Source organism: Schistocerca nitens, chromosome 4 (genome assembly GCF_023898315.1).
Source record: "Schistocerca nitens isolate TAMUIC-IGC-003100 chromosome 4, iqSchNite1.1, whole genome shotgun sequence".
NCBI classification, from domain to species: domain Eukaryota; kingdom Metazoa; phylum Arthropoda; class Insecta; order Orthoptera; family Acrididae; genus Schistocerca; species Schistocerca nitens.
Genome location: NC_064617.1, coordinates 584,038,453 through 584,059,498, shown reverse-complemented (window position 1 = coordinate 584,059,498; position 21,046 = coordinate 584,038,453). Strand labels below are relative to the sequence as shown.

The window sequence follows — 21,046 nt, the reverse complement described above, 5'->3', positions numbered from 1 at the left end:
ATTAGCGCAGGAAACTCTTGCTTATGAAGATTCATTGGTTGCAGTGGATATGTCTGAAATAGTATTCCTTAATGTGGTTTCTGCCTACTGAAGCTCTCACAAATTCTTGAACATACATATACCCTTGCAATAGTCGGGTTGCCGTAATGCCATATAGTTCCCAAAGAAGCCAGAAAACGCTGCTGACAAAAGATTTCCAGAAGGTCCTAATCCGTCCAAAAAGGCAGGATACCAGAATTTGAGCAATTTATCAACAAAGCTCAAATCTTGACTCTGCTCATTTAAAAAGAATTGCCTTGTGAAGAGTTTCAGACTGAAGTACCCAAAAGCCATCAGGTCATGCTACAGTCATCTTTTCAGGCGAATTTGATGCACAGCAAACTGCAGGCGCTACGACATCGAAATTTACTGAGAGAATCAATGGGTCTCTCAACTAAGTCCTCTTCTCTCGCAGCATTCCCATCTCGACAGGGGAAAAGAGCAAACAAACTAATAACCTTAAACATTTACATCGTTCCAACTTTCCAGTGGAATGTAAATGGGTTCAAAACACATGTGAAGCAACTCAGATTCCTAGGTTTGGGAAGACATTTGTGGCTGTTTTTGCATGAAATACGTTTTCGTCGGCAGCTCGTGGTCGTGCGGCAGCGTTCTCGCTTCCCGCGCCCGGGTTCCCGGGTTCGATTCCCGGCGGGGTCGGGGATTTTCTCTGCCTCGTGATGACTGGGTGTTGTGTGATGTCCTTAGGTTAGTTAGGTTTAAGTAGTTCTAAGTTCTAGGGGACTGATGACCATAGATGTTAAGTCCCATTGTGCTCAGAGCCATTTGAACCATTTGAATACATTTTCAGCTCTCTGACACCTCTCTGCTAAGAGAGCTAATTTGAACAGAAAAAGCAAAGTGGGTAGAGAGCTATAGGTGGATTAGCTATGTAGATGACGCATCACACTTTTCGCCCCGAGACGGTTGACTAGGAGACTGTCACCATGCGTCCCACACAACAGCCTCGGTCTTTTCTTTATTGTGGAAGTTTTAACGTGCACCACGTCCTATGAGGCTCTTCTAACGCCAAACGCAGTGGCAGAGTTGTAGAGTACCTTCTTAGCAACAGAAATTTATTTATGAATATGCATTGTGACAGCGTCGTTCTGTGTCAGCAATCATTCACTCAACTACTCTCGCACGCACTACTCTGTGGGAAGCAGCCAATGAGCTACAAACCATGGTGCCCAATTACTATTGTAAGAAAGGGAGGTAGTATCCAGAAGAAAGAAGGAAACGTTGCTCAGACTATGATGGATATTTTTGCTCTTTTTAGGGGTCTGGGTTGAGACCCTTGCTGCTCTCGGTAGTGCACTGGATCAGGCCGATCAGCGTCCTGGGCGCTGATGATACATCATTAGCGGAACTAGATTTTATTCCATTCAAGTTTACGGGCACATGTTCTTGTATTTGTCAGCACCCAACGCTGGAACGTTCTGACGCTGTCTCAGTGAACTGTGTATGATGTTGCCCTACAGCGTCTGGCTCATGTAATCACACCGTCGCATGGGCGGCATTCTTCATTGGCTGCCGCCAGAGCCCGCACAACAACCGTCGCTGACTAGGACGGAGACTGCGTATTATCAGAGCACTCTTGTAGACATGGAAGAGGCGTGCTCAGGTAATATTCGAGCAGTTCTGCGTGCTATGGATATGAACAACAGCATAACCCCATCCACCAAGGAAGGCCCAGGATGTCGATGACTGCTTACGGGTACGAGTCAGAAACAACAGAGGTTACTACGACAGATGAAAAGTGTGTTATACACCATCATTACAGCTCAGAACGTCGGGGACAGAAGTCTCCAAGTCTTCTTATCGGTAGTTGTGAGGTTGGCAGCACACAGTGACTGACTACAACAGACCAAACAGGTAGCGGTCTTACAGGCAGAACTCATCTTGGCGAATGGTATGATCACATAACAGAATGGGTCTCACAGCTAGTGCACTGCAACGTAGAGGATTCGAGGTTATTACTGTTTATCTGATGCAATGACGCTGTCATGCCAGTGATGGCTAAAGGTGGCCCACATTGCCAGGCTCTTCAGCGGTCTTCACCTGCACTCTGTTTCGCAAGAAGGGTTTTCAGGGCTTTAGTTTGTTGCTTTTCCGCCATATCTGTAGACTTAAAGGCGTTCATGTGAAGCTTTTACTGTCTCAAGCGAAATTAAGTTCTGCTGTTGGAATGACGTAATATCTTCGTGCCACAGAGCTCACTCACGTGAGGTGAGACAACATCTTCCTGGTGTCTTTGGATTTATGCTTGTTTCTAATGGTTTCAACGTTCGATACCACACTTGTTAGGGGTTGAAGATATCGATCGCGGTCGGTAATAGATACCGCTGTGCCCGCGAGTCGCGACTGGCGCCGCTAGCGCCCCTCCGCGGCTTGTGACAAGTATCTGGCGAGCTCTAGTCCACTCTTGCTCGGAACGTCAACTACGAATGTAGCATAGCCTTCAGCTGATAGGAAGCAACCTCTAACAAGGCGCTTAGTCAAGTAGGGCATAAGTAATGCCTCTCTAGATATCTGTTTGTAATTATATGTATGCAGCATATGAAGAAGCCTGTAACACAAGTTAAGTACAATATATATTTTTTTTTACCAACGACTACTAATTATTTCAGTCGTTGTAGATACAGACTATGCAGCCAGCTCCTTACTGATTTCACTGCCAGACCAGCAATGAATGTTTCTATTTAGCATTGGCCACCTGTCATCATGACAACTGACGACGAGAATTATAACAAATGGCGACGAGGGTGGGATCCAGTTTATTTTTTAGAAAAGTTGAGCAGAGACGGCAGAGCTGATTCATCGATGCATCGGAGAAGACGTTTATTTCATTTGTGTTTGCAGTATTTCTAGACTATTTACCCGGCTGCGCCACCCGTCCTCTCTGATTTGTATGAATGACGTGTGCATGAAAATTTTTCCTACTCCCGATTGTGATTGTTTGATTTATTTGTGATGGGAAATCCGGAGGACCACAATGTACTGGCAGAACTGTTACGACTGCAGAATCAGCAGTCCACCGCACTACTGCACGCCTTGGGACAGCTTGGCCAGGGACAACAACAAGCTGTGCGACACGTACCGGCTGCACAGGAGCCGACCGTACAGCGGGCCACAGCACCGCCGTTTCGCGCCTTCGACGCCAGCGTAGAGAGCTGGCAGGAGTGGCAGGCGCAGTTTACACACCATCTGGCTGCATACAACGTTCAAGGTAACACGAGCCTGCATGCGCTTTTATCTTGTGTTGGCGTGGCCTCGTACCGCATTCTACTCAAACGCTTCCTGACAAGTTCGCCAGAAGAGCACACTTACGAAGAACTTGTTAAAGCATTGAGCGATTATTGCAAGGAGAATATAATCATTGTGGCAAAAGGTTCCGAATTTTTCCGCACAAAACGTGCAGAATTCCGTGAGTGGGTAGAAATTTTGCAAGGCCTCACTCGTGACTGTGAATTTTCATGGTCTTGTGGAATATCACATCATGGTACGGGACGCTATTGCGCAAAACGTGTCAGACACACGCATTAGATAGCAAATTCTTAAATTATCCAATCCCACCTTAAAACTAGTGTTGGACATTTTGGACAGACAGGACACTCTGGACTTTGCTGCAAATTCTTTCGAATCGCCTCCCGCTGTCTGTCAGGTTAGCAAGCCAACTGTCTGCTCATCATATATACATGCCGCTGTGCAGGCTCTGCGCCAGACGGTCCAATTCACTTCCAGGAAACGGACACCTGTTAAGCGCCAGCCGCAGCCGCCTGCGTTGCGATCATGTCCACAGTGTAATTCGAAGCACTAGCGCCAGAATTGCCTATCGCGCAAGGCCGTGTGTCATTTTTGCAATAAAGCGGGACATATCCAGGCAGTGTGCTTAAAAAGACAGACCTCTGAAAACAGTAACACGTTTCCGGACAAAGCAGCTTCCGCCAGAACGGTTCCCGCAATAAGACATTCTATCACAACGAGCCACATGCAGTGCAAATAAAAGTTGTAAATTCGCCTCCAGTACATGTGATTTTCCCCGATTGTGACAATTTTGCTTGTGATGCCAGTGCACGTCGACGAAAGAAGTCCCACCACGCCCGATCTGCCCGTCAACATTTGTCAGTGTACATTACTTCTCAGAATGACATTTTTCGCCGACGGCCGAACAAACGTTTTGTCTACTTGCACATTCAGAATCATACGATTCCTTTTCAGTTGGACACTGGAGCGTCTGTTTCACTAATGAATCGTAAAACTTAAGAATTGCTGGGTTCACCTCGATTGCGTAACGCAAATGTTAGATTAGCTACCTACAGTGGTCAAAGTATCCCGGTATAAGGAATTTGTAGTTTGCCAGCGACATACCGCGGACAAACTCAGGTGGTTTCTTTTCATGTACTGTCTTGATTTATTTGACGTATTCTCCTTAATGGTTCAAATGGCTCTGAGCACTATGGGACTCAACTGCTGAGGATATTAGTCCCCTAGAACTTAGAACTAGTTAAACCTAACTAACCTAAGGACATCACAAACATCCATGCCCGAGGCAGGATTCGAACCTGCGACCGTACCGGTCTTGCGGTTCCGGACTGCAGCGCCTTTAACCGCACGGCCACCTCGGCCGGCGTATTCTCCTTAACTGTGCGCGATGACGTACTAGCTGTCACTAAAACTGTTCCCACAAACAGTGTTTCTGAACTATGTCAAGAGTTTGCTGACAGTTTTTCGCCATGTTTAGGTTGCGCGAACAATTTTCAGGCGCATATTGAATTGAAGGAAAATGCACAGCTTAAATCTTTCCGCGCCCGCACAGTGCCTCACGCGCTTCGAGACGAAGTTGCTAAAACATTGCATGAACTTGAGGATCAAGGAGTGATTGAACCGGTGACAGCATCACTATGGGCATCACCGCTGGTTATCTTAACTAAATCATCAGGCAAATTGCGACTGTACGTGGATTTTAAAGCCACTGTCTATCCTCAACTTGTTGCTACAACATTTCCTTTGCCACATCCAGAAGACCTGTTTGACAAATTGTGTCCAGGCAAATATTTTTCTGGGTTAGATTTGCAAGATGCCTATCTTCAGATTCCTGTGGATGAAGAACCCCAGAAGATTCTCGTCGTGAATATAGATTTAGGTTTCTACAAATTTAAAAGGCTTCCATTCGGATGTGCCTCTGCACCGGCACTATTTCATCAGTACTTACAGATTATTTGTGCGTGTAATTACCTAGATGACATCGTATTTCTGGTTCTACGTAGCCGGAACATTTGCAAAATTTGAGACAGTTGTTTGAAGTGCTTCGCGAAAATTGACTTAGACTCAATAAGGACAAGTGTACCTTTTTCAGAACAGTTATCCTACTTGGGACATGTAATAAACTCTCAAGGCATCCATCCAAATCCGGATCATTTAAGAGCAATATCAGAGCTACCAGCACCCAAGACGGTTAAAGAATTGCAATCAGTTCTAGGCAAGCTCAGTTATTATCACAAGTTTTTGCCTAACGCATCATCTCTTGTAGAACCATTACATCGACTCTGTCGAAAGAACGTTCCGTTCATTTCATCGCCTGAATGCGAACGTCACTTTCAGCATGTTAAATCTTAATTGTTATCTAGCACATGTTTGTTTTACGCCCTTAGATCCTGCAGAACCTCTAGTCGTCATGGTTGACGCTTCTGATTTCGGTATCGGAGCTGTTCTTGCTCACAATTGTTGTTGGCGCGATCACCCGATCGCTTCTGCATCGATCCTAATCGCCTCTGAGCAGCGTAACTACTCGCAGATCGAGGAGGAAGCTCTCGCTTTGATTATTGGAGTTACAAAATTCCATGACTTCTTATGTGGTCGCAAGTTTACAGTTATCACCGACCATAAGCCTTTGACGTCTTTGTTTCACCCGTCAAAGCCCGTGCCTCCGTGTACGTCTCAAAAATTTATTCGTTGGTCACTATTTTTGTCGTAGTAACGACATCTTGTATCGGCCTGCTGCCCAGCACGGTAACGCCGACGCCTTATCCCGATTGCCAATAGATAAAGAGACGCTGTTCGACTCTTCCGAACAGGCTTTTATGTTCATAGATGTACAAAATGATGATGTTGTAGAAAGTTTTCCTGTTGACTTTCGTTGTACAGCCACAGCAACAGTTAACGACCCAGTATCAAGTGTAGTTTTGCGTTATGTCACTACGAAATGGCTTTTGTCTAGAAATCGGATAGAAGATCCTTTGGTTCGTCGTTTTCTTGTGCACCGACAACGACTTTTGTACAGCGTGGTGTCCTCTTGCTACGCACGGAGAACGATAAACCTCGTGTTATTGTTCCACGTTCGTTTGCAGTCAGTTGTGCTTCGACTTTTTCACCAAGGTCACTGGGGTATAGTACGGATAAAACAGTTAGCTCGCCGTCACTGTACCTGGTTTGGAATTGATGGCCGGCCGCGGTGGTCTAGCGGTTCTAGTCGCGCAGTCCGGAACCGCGCGACTGCTACGGTCGCAGGTTCGAATGCTGCCTCGGGCATGGATGTGTGTGATGTACTTAGGTTAGGTTTAAGTAGTTCTACGTTCTAGGGGACTGATGACCACAGATGTTAAGTCCCGTAGTGCTCAGAACCATTTGAAACATTTTTTGGAATTGATGCTGACATAACCAAGATTTGTTCTTTTTGCTCTGTGTTTGCCGAAAACCAATCCGCACCACCGCAGAAATTTTCCTCTTGGCCTAAGACAACATTCCCATGGAATCGCTTGCATTTAGATTTCGCTGGTCCTTTTTGGGACGCACAATGGTTAATTCTACTTGATTCTTTTAGCGGTTTTCCATTTGCTGTTCGAATGTCATCAACGACATCGTCCGCTACCATGAAAGCCTTGGCTTCTAGCTTTTGGATAGAAGGATTGCCACAAGTCATTGTCACTGACACTGAACCTCAATTTGTGTCTCCAAAGTTCGAAACCTTTTGTGAATATAATGGTATTCAGCATTTAACTTCAGCACCGTTCGCTACTCAATCGAAAGGAGCAGCTGAGAGATTCGTTCGGACTTTTAAGTCGCAAATGTCTAAATTGCGCGACTCTCATTCTCGCGAGGACGCTCTTTCGTTGTTTTTATCTTCGTACCTACCTCAGCTCCGCGACGGTGTTTGGCCGGCTCAATTGTTGCATGGTCGTCCTCAGAGAACTCTGATGAATTTGTTGCACCCTCCGCACCGCGTTTCCTTGCCACGGCAGACTCACAAATTCTTGCCAGATGATAGTTCAGCGGCAATCGCCGGTAGTTGAAAGGGCACATTCTTCACCACCTTGGGCGCGCTATGTTTATCATATCAGGTCCATCTGGTGAGATGCGCACGCATCAGAGTCAGATGCGCCTCTTTAGTCGTGGGGTTTCTTCCGCTTGCCCTATGTTTCCAGTGTCGGCGCCAACGGAGCTGTCCCCGCGGGGACCTCTTCCTTGCTCTCCTCGCCCCTGGGTGCCAGCGCCCGTAGATTCGCCTTTGCCACACGACGACGCGCCAGCGCGGACGCCATTCTCGCGCCGGAGTTGCTTGCAGTACCAGCATCGCTGCGGCGGTTGGATGCCCATATGGACCAGGTGCCTCCAACTGTGATAGCGCACAGTGACGTTCCGGTTACAACGCCGTCCACCGCCGTAGAACAGTAAGCATTTACTGGTTTCCAGTCATTGTTGCCGGTCGGGTGCCCCGACCCGATGGAGGTCGACCCTTGGGCTCCTCCCATTGTGGTTAAAGCACAGACACCTCGTGTTGAAGTGCACCCTGTTGCCGGTTTTCAGGCGTTTCCTGTCTCCCCTCGGTCCGAATGGCAGGCTGCTGGTGGGCATGCCTCGCCTGAAGTCAGGCTTCCCACCTTCTCAACTGCGTCAACATGGGGTCCTCCACCAGGCGGTCGTAAGTCATATTCAACAGCCGTTCGAAGATTTGTGTTCGATACCATACTTGTTAGGGGTGGCAGATATCGACCGCGGTCCGTAATAGATATCGCTGGACCCGCGAGTCGCAACTAGCGCCGCTAGCGCCCCTCCGCGGCTTGTGACAGGTATCTAGCGAGCTCTGGTCCACTCTTGCTCGGGACGTCAACTAGGATTGTTCAAAAATGGTTCAAATGGCTCTGAGCACTATGGGACTTAACATCTATGGTCATCAGTCCCCTAGAACTTAGAACTACTTAAACCTAACTAACCTAAGGACAGCACACAACACCCAGCCATCACGAGGCAGAGAAAATCCCTGACCCCGCCGGGAATCGAACCCGGGAACCCGGGCGTGGGAAGCGAGAACTCTACCGCACGACCACGAGATGCGGGCACTAGGATTGTAGCACAGCCTTCAGCTGATACGAAGCAACCCCTAACAAGGCGCTTAGTCAAGTATGGCATAAGTAATGCCTCTCTAGGTACCTGTTTGTAATTATATGTATGCAGCATATGAAGAAGCCTGTAACACAAGTTAAGTACAAGATATATTATTTTTTACCAACGACAACTAATTATTTCAGTCGTTGCAGATACAGACTATTCAGCCATCTCCTTACCGACTTCACTGCCAAACCTGCAATGAATGTTTCTAATTAGCATTGGCCATTTGTCATCATAACAACTGAGGACGAGAATCATAACATTAGTCGTCTTCATTGCGACTCGGTGCATAGGCAAGGCTATCCATGACTTGGTGCAGACTGGAAAGAACTTTGGCAAAATTTTACAGTTGCCCACAAGATAGCTCTGCTTTGTAGCAAATCAGAAAACCCTACTTTCTTTCAATGTCGAGAGACCATTAAGCAGCTGTTGGTGACCTCCGTGCTACCACACATCGTTTAAAAGTGCCGTTTCTAATTATGGGAGTTTGCTTCTGCTCTCTCTCTGTGGGACGTGATACGAAACGAAGTCGCGACAGCATTAGCTACAACTTGTTGTGACGTATCAGTGAAAATTTACATCAATCCTCCTCGGTCTTTTTAATTTCATTTTGGAAACTAAACACCGATTTGCAGAAAGAAGTTTTGTAATCTCTTTCCACAAACCTGGGAACGATCGTAACGGTAGTATTACCCTCACGAGCTTCGTGGGGCGGATTATCGCCCACTGTCTTGTGGATCTCACGAAACCGGCAGCCCTCAACTGCCTTCAGCGATAACCTGTCTCAGCTGGAGGAAGTTATGCAACAGGCATTCCTTCGCATACGCCACTCAATTGTTATCTTTTACGACCGTCAGAAGGCGTACGATACTACTTGGAGAAGAAATAGTCCCGAACAAATCCAGGTTTTCGGTTTTCGAGTAGTCTTCCATTTTTGGTATTTTGAATACAGAGTCGGTAACGACTTATCATTTCATCTAAGAAAAGGTATCCGTCATGATGGCGTTATCAGAGCAACATCTTTTAGATAGCTAATAATGGTACATCACATTTTACAAAACGTATTTTATATCCAAACGAGAGAGCAGCAATAAATTTCAGTGGGGACATGTTCTCTACTTTACCCGCAGACGAACCAAGTGTGTTACACATTGTGAAGTTGTGTGAATTGTCCAGTCTTAAACCGAAACTATTAGGTTGGACATTCTGTGCGGTTCAGAGTAGGAGGCGTATCCTTCTTCTACAATATAGGTAGAGGCGGACTCCTGCAGCGGAGTGCCAGGGCGGAAGTGACCATGGGAAAAGCATAAATAACCAATGACAGAATAACATTCTACGAGTCGGGGCGAGGAATGCCAGAAAATTGAGCTTGGTGGGGAAACAAAAAATCTCATAAATGGAAATGCAAAGGATCCAGCTACATATACTAGGACTCGGTGAAGCGAAATGGAAATAGAAAAAAAGATTTTTGGTCAGAGTAGTATCAACAGCAGCAGAAAATGGTACAACGGGTTAGGAATCATTGTGAACTGGAAGGCAGGGCAGCGAGTGCGTTACTGTGACCAGTCCAGTCCAGATTCGACAGCAAACCAACATCGGCAACGATAGTTCAGGTATAAATGCCGAAATCGCAAGCTGGAGATGAAGAGACAGAGAAAGTATATGAAGATACTGAAAGGGTAATAGGGAGATAAAAATATAATTGTCATGGGGACTGGAATGAAGTTGTAGGGGAAGGAGCAGAAGGAAAAGTTACAGGACAAGGCATGAGAGAAGAGAAAAACTAATTGAGTTCTGTAATAAATGTCAGCTAGTAATAGCGAATACTCTGTTATACTTGGAAAAGGCAGGGTGATACAGAAAGATTTCAGTTCGATTACGTCATGGTCAGACAGAGATTCCAAAATCTGATACTGGACTCTAAGGCATACCCAGGAGCAGATACAGACTCAGATCCCAATATAGTAGTGATGAAGAGTACGCTGAATTTCAAGAGATTAGTCAGGAAGCACATATATGCAAAGAAGTTGGATGCGGAAGTACTAAGGAATGATGAGTTACGCTTGAAGCTCTCTAAAACTATGGTCACAGCAAGGAGGAGTAGCACAGTAGGTAGTACAGTGGAAGAGGAATGGACATCTGTAAAAAGGGCAATCACAGTATTCCAAAGAAGGTAGCTGGAGATAAACCATGGGCAACAGAAGAAATACCTCGGTTAATCGATGAAAGATGGAAGTAAAAATGTTTAGAAGGAAATTCATGAATACAGAAATACAAGTCGCTCAGCAATGAAATAGATAGGATGTGCAGTGGATCTAAGACGAAATGGCTGCATGAAAAATGTAAAGAAACAGAAAAAGCAACGATTGTCGGAAGGACAGACGCAGCACTCAGGGAATTCAAAACAGCCTTCGCTGATATAAAAATCAAGGGTGGTAATGTTAAGAATTCAACGGGAATTCCACTGCTCAATGCAGAGGAGAGAGCGGACAGGTGGAGAAAGTACATTGAAGGCCCCTACGATATAGGAACATTTTTCCGGTGTGGTAGAAAAAGAAACAGGATTCGATTTAAAAGGGCTAGTGGATCCAGTAATAGAATCAGAATTTAAAAGAACTTTTGAGACCTTGAGATCAAATACGGCTGGAGAGGCAGATAACATTCCATCAGAACTTCTAAAATCACTGGGGGAAGTGGTACCAAAAAGACTATTCACGTTGGTGTGCAGAATGTATGAATCCGGTGGCGTACCATCTGACTTTCGGAAAAATATCATCCACATATTTGCGAAGACTGCTAGAGTTGACAAGTGCGAGAATTGTCGCATATTCAGCTTAACAGCACATACATGCAATTTGCTTACAAGAATAGTATAGGGAAGAATGGAAAAGAAAACTGAGAATGTGTTAGATGACGATCGGTATGGCTTAAGGAAACGTATAAGTACCAGAGAGGCAGTTCTGACTAAGCGATTGATAATCGAAGCAAGACTAAAGAAAATATTTGTCGACCTGGAAAAAGCGTTCGACAATATAAAATGGCGCAAGATGTTCGAAATTCTCAGAAACATAGCGGTAAGCTGTAGGGAGAGACGTGTAATATACAACTTGTACAAGAGCCAGGAGGGATAATAAGAGCGGTCGACCAAGAAAAAAGTGTTCGGATTAAAAGATGTGTAATACAGGGTTTTAGGCTTTCCCCTTACTGTTCAGTCTGTTCATCGAAGAAGCAATGATGGATAAAAAAGAAGGATTGAAGAGTGGAATTAAAATCCAAGGTGAAAGGTATCAATGATACGATTCTCTGATGACATTGCCATCCTGAGTGAAAGTCAAGAAGAATTATATAATATACTGAATGGAGTGAACTGTCTAACGAGTACAGAATTGGGACTGAGAGTAAATCCAAGAAAGACGAGGAGTAGCAGAAATGAGAGCAGCGAGTAACTTATCATCAGTATTGATTGTCACGAAGTTGGTGAAGTTACGGAATTCCGCTACCTGAGCAGCAAAATAACGAATAGCGGACGGACCAAGGAGGACATCAAAAGCAGAATAGCACTTACAAAAAGGGCATTCCTGGCAAAGTATTAAACATAGCCTTGAATTTGGAGTAGAAATTTCTGAAGATGAACGTTTGGAGCCCAGCATTGTAAGGTAGTGAAACATGGACTGTGGGGAAACCGGTACAGAAGAGGAGCGAAGCATTTGAGACGTGGTGCTACAGACGAATATTGAAACTTAGGTGGACTGATAAGGTAAGGAATGAGAAGGTTCTACGCAGAATCGGAGAGGGAAGGAATATATGGAAAACACTCACAAGGAGAAGGGAGAGGATGCTAGTGCGTCTGTTAAGACATGAGCGCATGACTTCCATCCTACTAAAGGGAGCTGCAAAGGAAGACAGTGATTGCAATATATAATACATGCCACAAATAGCTGAGGACGTAGGCTGCAAGCGCTACTCTGAGATGACGAGTTTGGCACAAGAGACGGATTCATGGCGGGCCGCATGATACCAGTCAGAAGACTGACGACTCTAGAAAACAAAACAAAAAAATTACATGATAGATGTTTGAGACTTGAAAATGTTTCTGGAACCATATACGAGGGCTAGTCGGAAAGTAAGGAACGATAGGTTGCGAAATGGAAACTACAGTGAAAATGAAAACTGTTTTATTTGCAACAATTAGCTACAACTTCCAGCTACTTATCTCCATAGTCACTTATCCGACTTAGACGTTTGTCGTAGTGTTGTACCAACTTTCCAATACCCTCGTTATAGAAGGCAGCCGGCTGTGCTTTCCACCAATTCTCTACACTGGCCTACAGCTCGCTGTCTGTGCCAAAATGTTGTCTTCATAGGAAACAGTTCATGTGAGCAGAGATGAAACTCAGAGGGAGACAATTACTGGCTCTATTGTGGTTAGTCAAACATTTCCAATTGAAAACGATGCAGGAGCATCTTCATTGCCCCTGCATTATGCGGCTCAGAGTTGTCTTGAAGAAAACGCACGACAGTTATGTAAAGTTGGCTGCATAGCTTCAGGCGAGATTTTTCATCAGGCCTTCGTACTTGGCGGGAGACACTACTGTTCTAGGAATCTTTATGTGCTCCGTGTGTGATCAGAACTAAAGAGGACTACTAATGCAATCGACGGGCATCTAGAGGCACTGCCCAACACACTTTTGCAAAACTCAATCGGATTTTCACTGTGGTTTCCATTTCGTGACCGATCGTTCCTTACTTTCCAAATAACCCTCGTAGTGTCATTTGCTGAGGACGTAGGTTTTTAAGCTAACGTTCAGCTAGCCACATGTAACAGTCGCGTTCTTGTAAAATCTTTTTATGAAGCTGTGTCTTCTCCTTTTTCCATCTTTCCAGGACAACACAGAGCGAGGTGGCGCAGCAGATAGACACTAGAGTCGCATAAGGGAGAACGGCGGCGCAAATCCGTGTCCGGTCATCCACATTTAGCTTTCCCGTGATCTCTGCAAATCGTTAAAGCCAAGTGCTCATATGGTTCTCTTGAAAGGGCAAGGGGCATTTCCTTCCCCATCCTTCTTCGTCTGTGATGACCTCATGACACATAACCATCTCTTATAGCACGTTCGTTTACGTGTTTATGTGTGTTTAATAACGGAAGTTTTATGAAACACTTTAACCTTTTAATCTACAATTTGTAACAATTGCACTCATTTTAAACACATTAGTGATCTCAGATCCGAAGTCGTGTCTCCAAAAAACTTTGTTGTCAGAATCCTCAAAATTTCATTCAAAACTGAAATACGTAACTCACTGATCGTCAAATTACAATCTACATTTTGGACCTCTAACGTTTCGGAGAGAGATTAAGAACACCTAACATAAAAATGATAAACAAAACAGCCGAATAGGTAAAACATAATTCATTAGCTGTGAAATTGCCGAACTAGGTCATTAATTTCACATTATTTTGAAGAAATCTTCACAACACAATCGTGATGCGCTTCGGCCGTTTTTCTCAATTACTCATGAATAAAATGGGGAGAAATTTGAAAAGATTCATAAAAATGAGATTGTTTAATAAATGAAGTCGTGGTATAGTACAATGAAAACAAAGAGGAAAGAAAGAAATCAGTTTTAATCAGTTAATGAGTCAGCAAACAGATTATTCTGTTTCTCCATAAACTTTTTAGGGCATTTGATGGTTGTTATCGTCATGCGATGTTAATATGCTAGAAAGTTTAAAAACTGTCATAGAGCACACACGGTACCAATGATTTTAGACTGAATTATTTTGGTTTTTTGTACGTTAATATTCAGAGCTGATTAGCAAAGTGGCAGCGTGGTTACCCTTATTATTTAAGCTATTGATTACCAGTCATTGGATGAGGAATGACATTCTCAAACCACAATAGAAGTATATCATTTCTTTTCTCTTACTTTTGAACAGATTCAGTCAATTCACATGCTAATAATGTAACAAGCTGGGTAAGTGAGGATTCTGAAAAACGAACAGCTACGTTTCCTTCTAAGGAACGTACTAAAACGAGATACTGTTCCTAGGCTGAAAATCAGTAGCAGGCATGGAGATAAGGCTCCGAATCCTGCACCATATTCCACCAAAGCGGAGGGTAATATCAGAATTACTTTATTAAATATTTTGAACGTAACACACAACATTCTTAATTACTTATCGGGTGGTTCGTAGTGTTCAAGAGTTCAAGCCATTTAAATGAGAAGAGTTGGTGTCAATTATCACTGATAGTCCATAATGGCATGCTGACGAAGCTTTATATTTGCCTGTCGATCGTCTTGGAACTGAAAGTGGTTTTGATAAGAGTTCTGTGAAAAAGAGTTCCCCAGCGACATTACATTCGTTGCACTCAAACGGGATAAAAGTTGAGCAGACAACCGTGCTGAACCTAATCGAGATCTACCCATATGAATCACCGAAAAAGAAACAAGAAAAAGAAACATACACTGACAATGAAGGAAAAAGAAACCTTTCCTGTGGAAAGTAATGGTGGATTAGTCGAGCTGTTTCACAACAGCATTTCACACAGGACAAATTAAATGAAACATTACTCACAATAAAAGATTTGCTGCCATTAGAAACATACGTAGAACTTTTTGGTGTAATAAATATGACGTTTAAGCGTATTACTACGTTTCCGTTGTATGCTGCATACAAATGTAGGCCTATTCCCATATTTTTTACCGTGCTGAATGGTACTACGGAACGTTCAACATTCAGATACAGCGCCCAGTCTGAGTATGGTTTTATATTTTTCCGACACTCGTTTCGGCAAATGCTGGTCTGTTTCCCAATCTCTATTTCATAAAGTATGATACGCAGACCGTTAAAACTCGATAACGCACAGCCAAATTTAATATAAACTAATATCATGAAATTATGAAATCAGTGGACCCAGGACAGACTCTACGAAATAGAGAGGTTCCATTGAGAATATTTGTGTTTTCATTGCTGTTGACTTTTGGTCACAGTTACCGATCAGTTCGAAGTATTTCACGTGCGTCATTACCATTATGGATGAGAATAATTCTGGGATATTATCCTGAATACCCCAGGAGTTATATGCTCGTGGTATTAATTAAAATTTTTCTGTTTCTAACTTGCAGTGTTGTTTATTCTGCTCCATAAAATCTCCAGGTGACTTTCTGGAGTACTCCACCTCACTAATGTAGACAGGATCTCTCTCCTTTTTTTTTTTTTAAAAAAAAGAGTAAGAAACGCTCTCTTCTGCACGCCATACGTACTCCGCTATCTGAGAGGCTGCTTCTGGAATGTAGTACATTTGAGATATAACAAGGAGGCTCTAAAGTTTCAAATCAAAATCTATATTCAAAAAATCATCCGCGATCATCACCGAATGGACGAAAGTTCTGTTTTATGCTTGTACGGCAGTTTCTAACTAAAGCGTCTCACTTGACGCTTCGATGCCGGTGGCTATGCTACAAATCGTGAACTGTGCTTTCAGACCTCGAACGACGTTAACGGTCTTTATAAATTCAGCCAGTAGCCGAAAGCAGCCAAGGTTGCCCTCCGAACTCAGGCGAAACGCTTCGGTGGTGGGATATGATGTATGACTTGAAACTTGCAGCCCCTCTTATAACTCATGCTCGCCCCCAAAGCAACATTTGTTCTGAGATCTTGTGCTTGCCATTCTGAGAACATCCAAAAGTTTACAGCCAAGATCACATCTGACTCAGTAATTGCGAACCTGCATTTTACATCGATCTGCCCTGTGATTTATTACATAGGGTGTTCTTATCAAATGACCTCCAGCAAATTCCTCGACAGGTTTCAAAAGTTTTGACTGTGGTGTAAGTGTATCACCTGCGTTTTCTGTAACATATTTACAATGAATTTCCGTGATCCATCTTTCAGCTACATGTCGTGTGAGCTCAAATGTCTACAGAGAAAACAGTCAGTGATTCCTGCTGCGACTGAATGGGAGGTATCCATCTGAAATATCGGGAAAATGATCTGTATAGAATTTACTTACCATTACCGGTATTCCGCAAAGTGCTATGAAAATGTGTATATGCAACTGTTAACACGAAACAATGTTGTTGTGATTATGGAATGAATGAGTTTTCTTATACGTTTGCTTATTTACAAATTTAATCATGTGCAAACAGCCTAGTGTATAGCTCTGTCGGAACGTCTTCGTGCAACATGACTGTTGAATAACTGGCACAGTTTACGAGAAGATGAGGATGAAGTCAGTATGTGAATAAGGGGCGATATGGTAGAGCTCTACAATTAACCAAGATGCAATGAGAATCAAAATAATGTATATATATATATATATATATATATATATATGTGTTAGTACCAGCTGAATCAAATAAACAGATGCCGAAAGGCGCTAGGATACGGAACTGGCCCTTGGGATTCAGACACAGTACTGAAGTAAGAGAAACCAGTCGCAGTACAGTTATGACCATTCTAGTGGCTGACCACTTGCGAGGAGTGTGATGTGAAAACAACGCCTCCGTGCCAGGTTGAAGATGGTTACGCTGGCTGTGGTATAATTTTTGTATTTGGAAAATACAAGGAAAATTATTAAAATTGTTTCTTAAATGGGAGTAGAAGTAATCCAAGACCGTGGAAACAACAGCTCAATTACAAAACCTATCATTCTAGCTATTTGTTTTGTTATCGGTCCTTCGTGATGTTTTATTGACTGAAATAAGGATAAATGGTAGTTTTAACTGGTGAGGGCCAAAATACTTACAATCCATTCGAAAATTGAGCTATAAACGTGGGTGATATACCTCTAGGTTGCATCTACATAAGATAAAAAAGGTTGTCCCTATCTTCGAAAAATACTAAAGTTTGAATTGGGACCTCCAGGTAGCATCTACATAAGATAAAAAAGGTTGTTCCTATCTTCTAAAAATACGAACGTTTGAATTTGGTTGTATGATGAAACTAAACCGGAAAGCATTCCTTCCACTGCGAAAACTGTTCTTATTTTTCGTACTGTTCTGTTTAGTTTCAGTAGGCTATCCTTTCTCAAGTCCACTGGAAAACGGTAAACTGTAGTATGCTTCTTACCTATGCACCAGCATTAATTAGGACCTAGCACCGCTTACTTTCTGTGTTACCAAGCAGATAATACTGATTCAAATTTATGGTGAACACCATTAGAATTAAAGAAATTGGACACGTTTGATCAAACTTATAGACTGACTGAAGCACGTGATTTTCAGGAAGACCATTTATGTTGTCATCTTTTGAGTTCCATTCCAACTGAGGAGCGCTAAAATCCTCTGACGAAGATCATTGTAACGGGAGATAATGGTATCAACGTAATGTATACCCATATTGCTGCTGCGAAACATCGACTACAGTAACGCTGGATACCGTCAGAATTCACTATCGAACAGTCCCACAACAGCAACAATATTGCACACCACGTTGCGTTTCACAGACAATATTGATCTGTTCCTATCCATAGAATACTAGCGAAGCGCTGTAAATCGCTGAAAAACGGATGTAGTAGACACTGATACTTTAAAAACTAATAAATTATTTAGAGACATTCCATCGATGGTTTCTCCTACTTACCTTAGCATGTAAAGGATTTCGCCGTCTGGATGAATGCGTACCAGTACGTTGGGTACCGTCACGAACTGGAATTCTGCATGTTTGGCATTTGGGAAGTACACCTCTGGCTTCCAGATCGCCTTCACCAGGTTGGGGTCATTAAGATCGAGGGGCTCCGTGATGTTGGAGTGCCGCAGTCGCGAGTCTTGCCACTTCTGCCGCAGGTACAGGTCTACCTCGTAGTCCTACGGGAATACCACAAAAGAAAATTAGAACAAAGGCAGCAGACAGCGACCACTAATTTGGAAATGATAACAACATATGAACTAATGGACATTCATACTAAGGTACAATTTATGGTAGTCAACAAATACGGTTGATGATTATTATCTGTGAAACAAATGAATTACTATGGTTCAAATGGCTCTGAGCACTATGGGACTCAACTGCTGAGGTCATTAGTCCCCTAGAACTTAGAACTAGTTAAACCTAACTAACCTAAGGACATCACAAACATCCATGCCCGAGGCAGGATTCGAACCTGCGACCGTAGCGGTCTTGCGGTTCCAGACTGCAGCGCCTTTAACCGCACGGCCACTTCGGCCGGCTGAATTACTATGATACAGTGATTTGGTGGCTGGTTATCAGATTGATTTCACTCGAAATGTTGGTCCTCTTAAAGAGATAAGCATTTTACTGTTCGTAATGTATGTTAATGAAGAACTCATGCCCCTAATCCAAAATGCCTTATCTATATGAAAAAAATGAAGTACTCAACAGACATGGTCGGATGTCAATGTAAATTCTTACACGCACACACAGTAACTGGCTGTATGTAAATGATTAAACTATCAGACCTTTGTAATAGAATCAATGGTGACCAGAGTGCATTAGCGTTGTTCGTTCTTAGCACTGTTACAGACCAGGCTGGATATAAACTATGTGATCAAAAGTATCCGGACACCTGGCTGGAAACGTCTTAAAAGTTTGTGGCGCCCTCCATCGGTAATACTGGAATTCAGTAGGGTTTTGGTTCACCCTTAGCCTTGATGACAACTTCCACTCTCGCAGGCAAACGTTCAATCAGGTGCTGGAAGGTTTCTTGGGGAATGGCAGCCCATCCTTCACGGAATACTGCACTGAAGAGAGGTATCGATGTAGGTCGGTGAGGCCTGGCACGAAGTCGGCGTTACGAAACATCCCAAAGGTGATCTATAGCATTCAGGTCATGACTCTGCAGCTCAGTCCATTACAGGGATGTTATTATCGTGTAACCACTCCGCCACAGACCGTGCATTATGAACAGGTGCTCGATCGTGTTGAGAGATGGAATTGTCATTCCGGATTTGCTCTTCAACAGTGGGAAGCAAGAAGGTGCTTAAAACATCATTGTATGCCTTTGCTGTGATAGTTGATGCAAAACAACAAGGGGTGCAAGACCCCTCCATGAAAAACACTACCACACCATAACACCTCCGCCTCCGAATTTTACTGTTGGCACTACACACGCTGGCAGATGACGTTCACTGGACATTCGCCATACCCACACCCAGCCAGCGGATCGCCACACTGTGTACCGTGATTCATCACTCCACATGTTTTCCCACTGTGCAGTCGACCACTGTTTACGCTCCTTACACCAAGCGAGGCGTCGTTCTTCATTTACCGCCGTAATGTGTGGCTTATGAGCAGCCGCTGGACCATGAAATCCAAGTTTTCTCACCTCTCATCTAACTGTCATAGTACTTGCAGTGGATCCTGATGCAGTTTGGAATTCCTGTGTAATGGTCTGGATAGATGTCTGCCTATTACACATTACGAAATTCTTCAACGGTCGGCGGTCTCTGTCAGTCAACAGACGAGCTCGACCTGTACGCTTTTGTGCTGCATGTGTCCCTTCACGTTTTCACTTCACTATCACATCGGAAACAGTGGACCTAGGGATGTTTAGGAACGTGGAAATCTCGCGTACAGACGTATGACACAACTGATACCCAGTCACCCTACCACGTTGTAAGTCAGTTCTGCCGAGGGCACCATTCAGCTCTCTCAGGGCGTCTAATGACTACTGAGGTAGCTGATATGGAGTACGTGGCAGTAGGTGGAAACACAATGCACCTAATATGAAAAACGTATGTTTTTCTGGGTGTCCGGATACTTTTAAACACATAGTGTATAACGGTTCGGACAACGTCGGATGCTGGGTGATCACTTTGAGGGTCATGAAGATGCTGTGTAGTTTTGTGCGACAGGGTTATCATCACTTGACTGAGATTCGAAAGGACCTCATTGTGGCTCTCCATTTTGTCGACTGCCGGAATCGTACACTATCCAGACTTGTGGCGCTTTCGGATGTGATGGTGGCCCGATGGAGGACTGCATTGGAATCTGGGAGTAGCAGTACTCATCGTCAAGGTTCCTGTCGACCAAGTGTGACCATCACAAGAGAGGAATGCTGTATTTCATACAGCACATCTTAATCCCTTCACAAAAGCGTCCTTCATCCGAAAACAAGTAATGGACTCTCTCTACCATTCTGTCAAACTCACTTTATTGGTCGTAGATATAGACGACGTGAAGCACCAGTTCGAACAGTTGTGAGTGAACTTGCCTCAGGAGAGGATAATATGGCTTTATTACTCCCTTCAGTGCATGCATTCTGAGCAGAGGGGATGCAACGTCTGATAAGTAGTCTCATACTGCCAAGTTCTTTGTATATTTGAATCGATTTTGTAATCAATGAAATAGCACTACATACTCTCTAAAGGCGTGCAGTTTGCTTCCTCCCCCTCCTCTCCCACCTTCCACTCCCGTGTACTACACTTCTTTTGTCAGTCAGCGTATATTCAGCTGCATTCAGTAACAGGTGTTACGCTATATGTATGGGCACTGTGCGTGTGTATTAGTAAGACAGTACAGATCCTTCTAAATTTTTAGTTTTTGTGAGTTTCTGTTGAACCACCAAAAGTAGCGCTACAAGTGAACGCTGCAGATTTTGATGCACAGTTTTGTTTCTATTTGTCCTTATACATGCAGCTATCTTGGTATATTCGTTGA

At 43.7% G+C, this 21,046-nt stretch overlaps 1 protein-coding gene across 1 annotated transcript in view; it reads right to left on the bottom strand.

Moving 5' to 3' along the window:
* LOC126251866 (glycine receptor subunit alpha-3-like) overlaps window positions 1–21,046 on the bottom strand; it is a 718,212-nt gene that overhangs the window by 157,473 nt on the left and 539,693 nt on the right. The window contains exon 5 of the mRNA XM_049952553.1: window positions 18,011–18,234. Within this exon, the coding sequence (XP_049808510.1) occupies window positions 18,011–18,234 (224 nt within the window). The remainder of the gene's footprint in view (window positions 1–18,010; window positions 18,235–21,046) is intronic.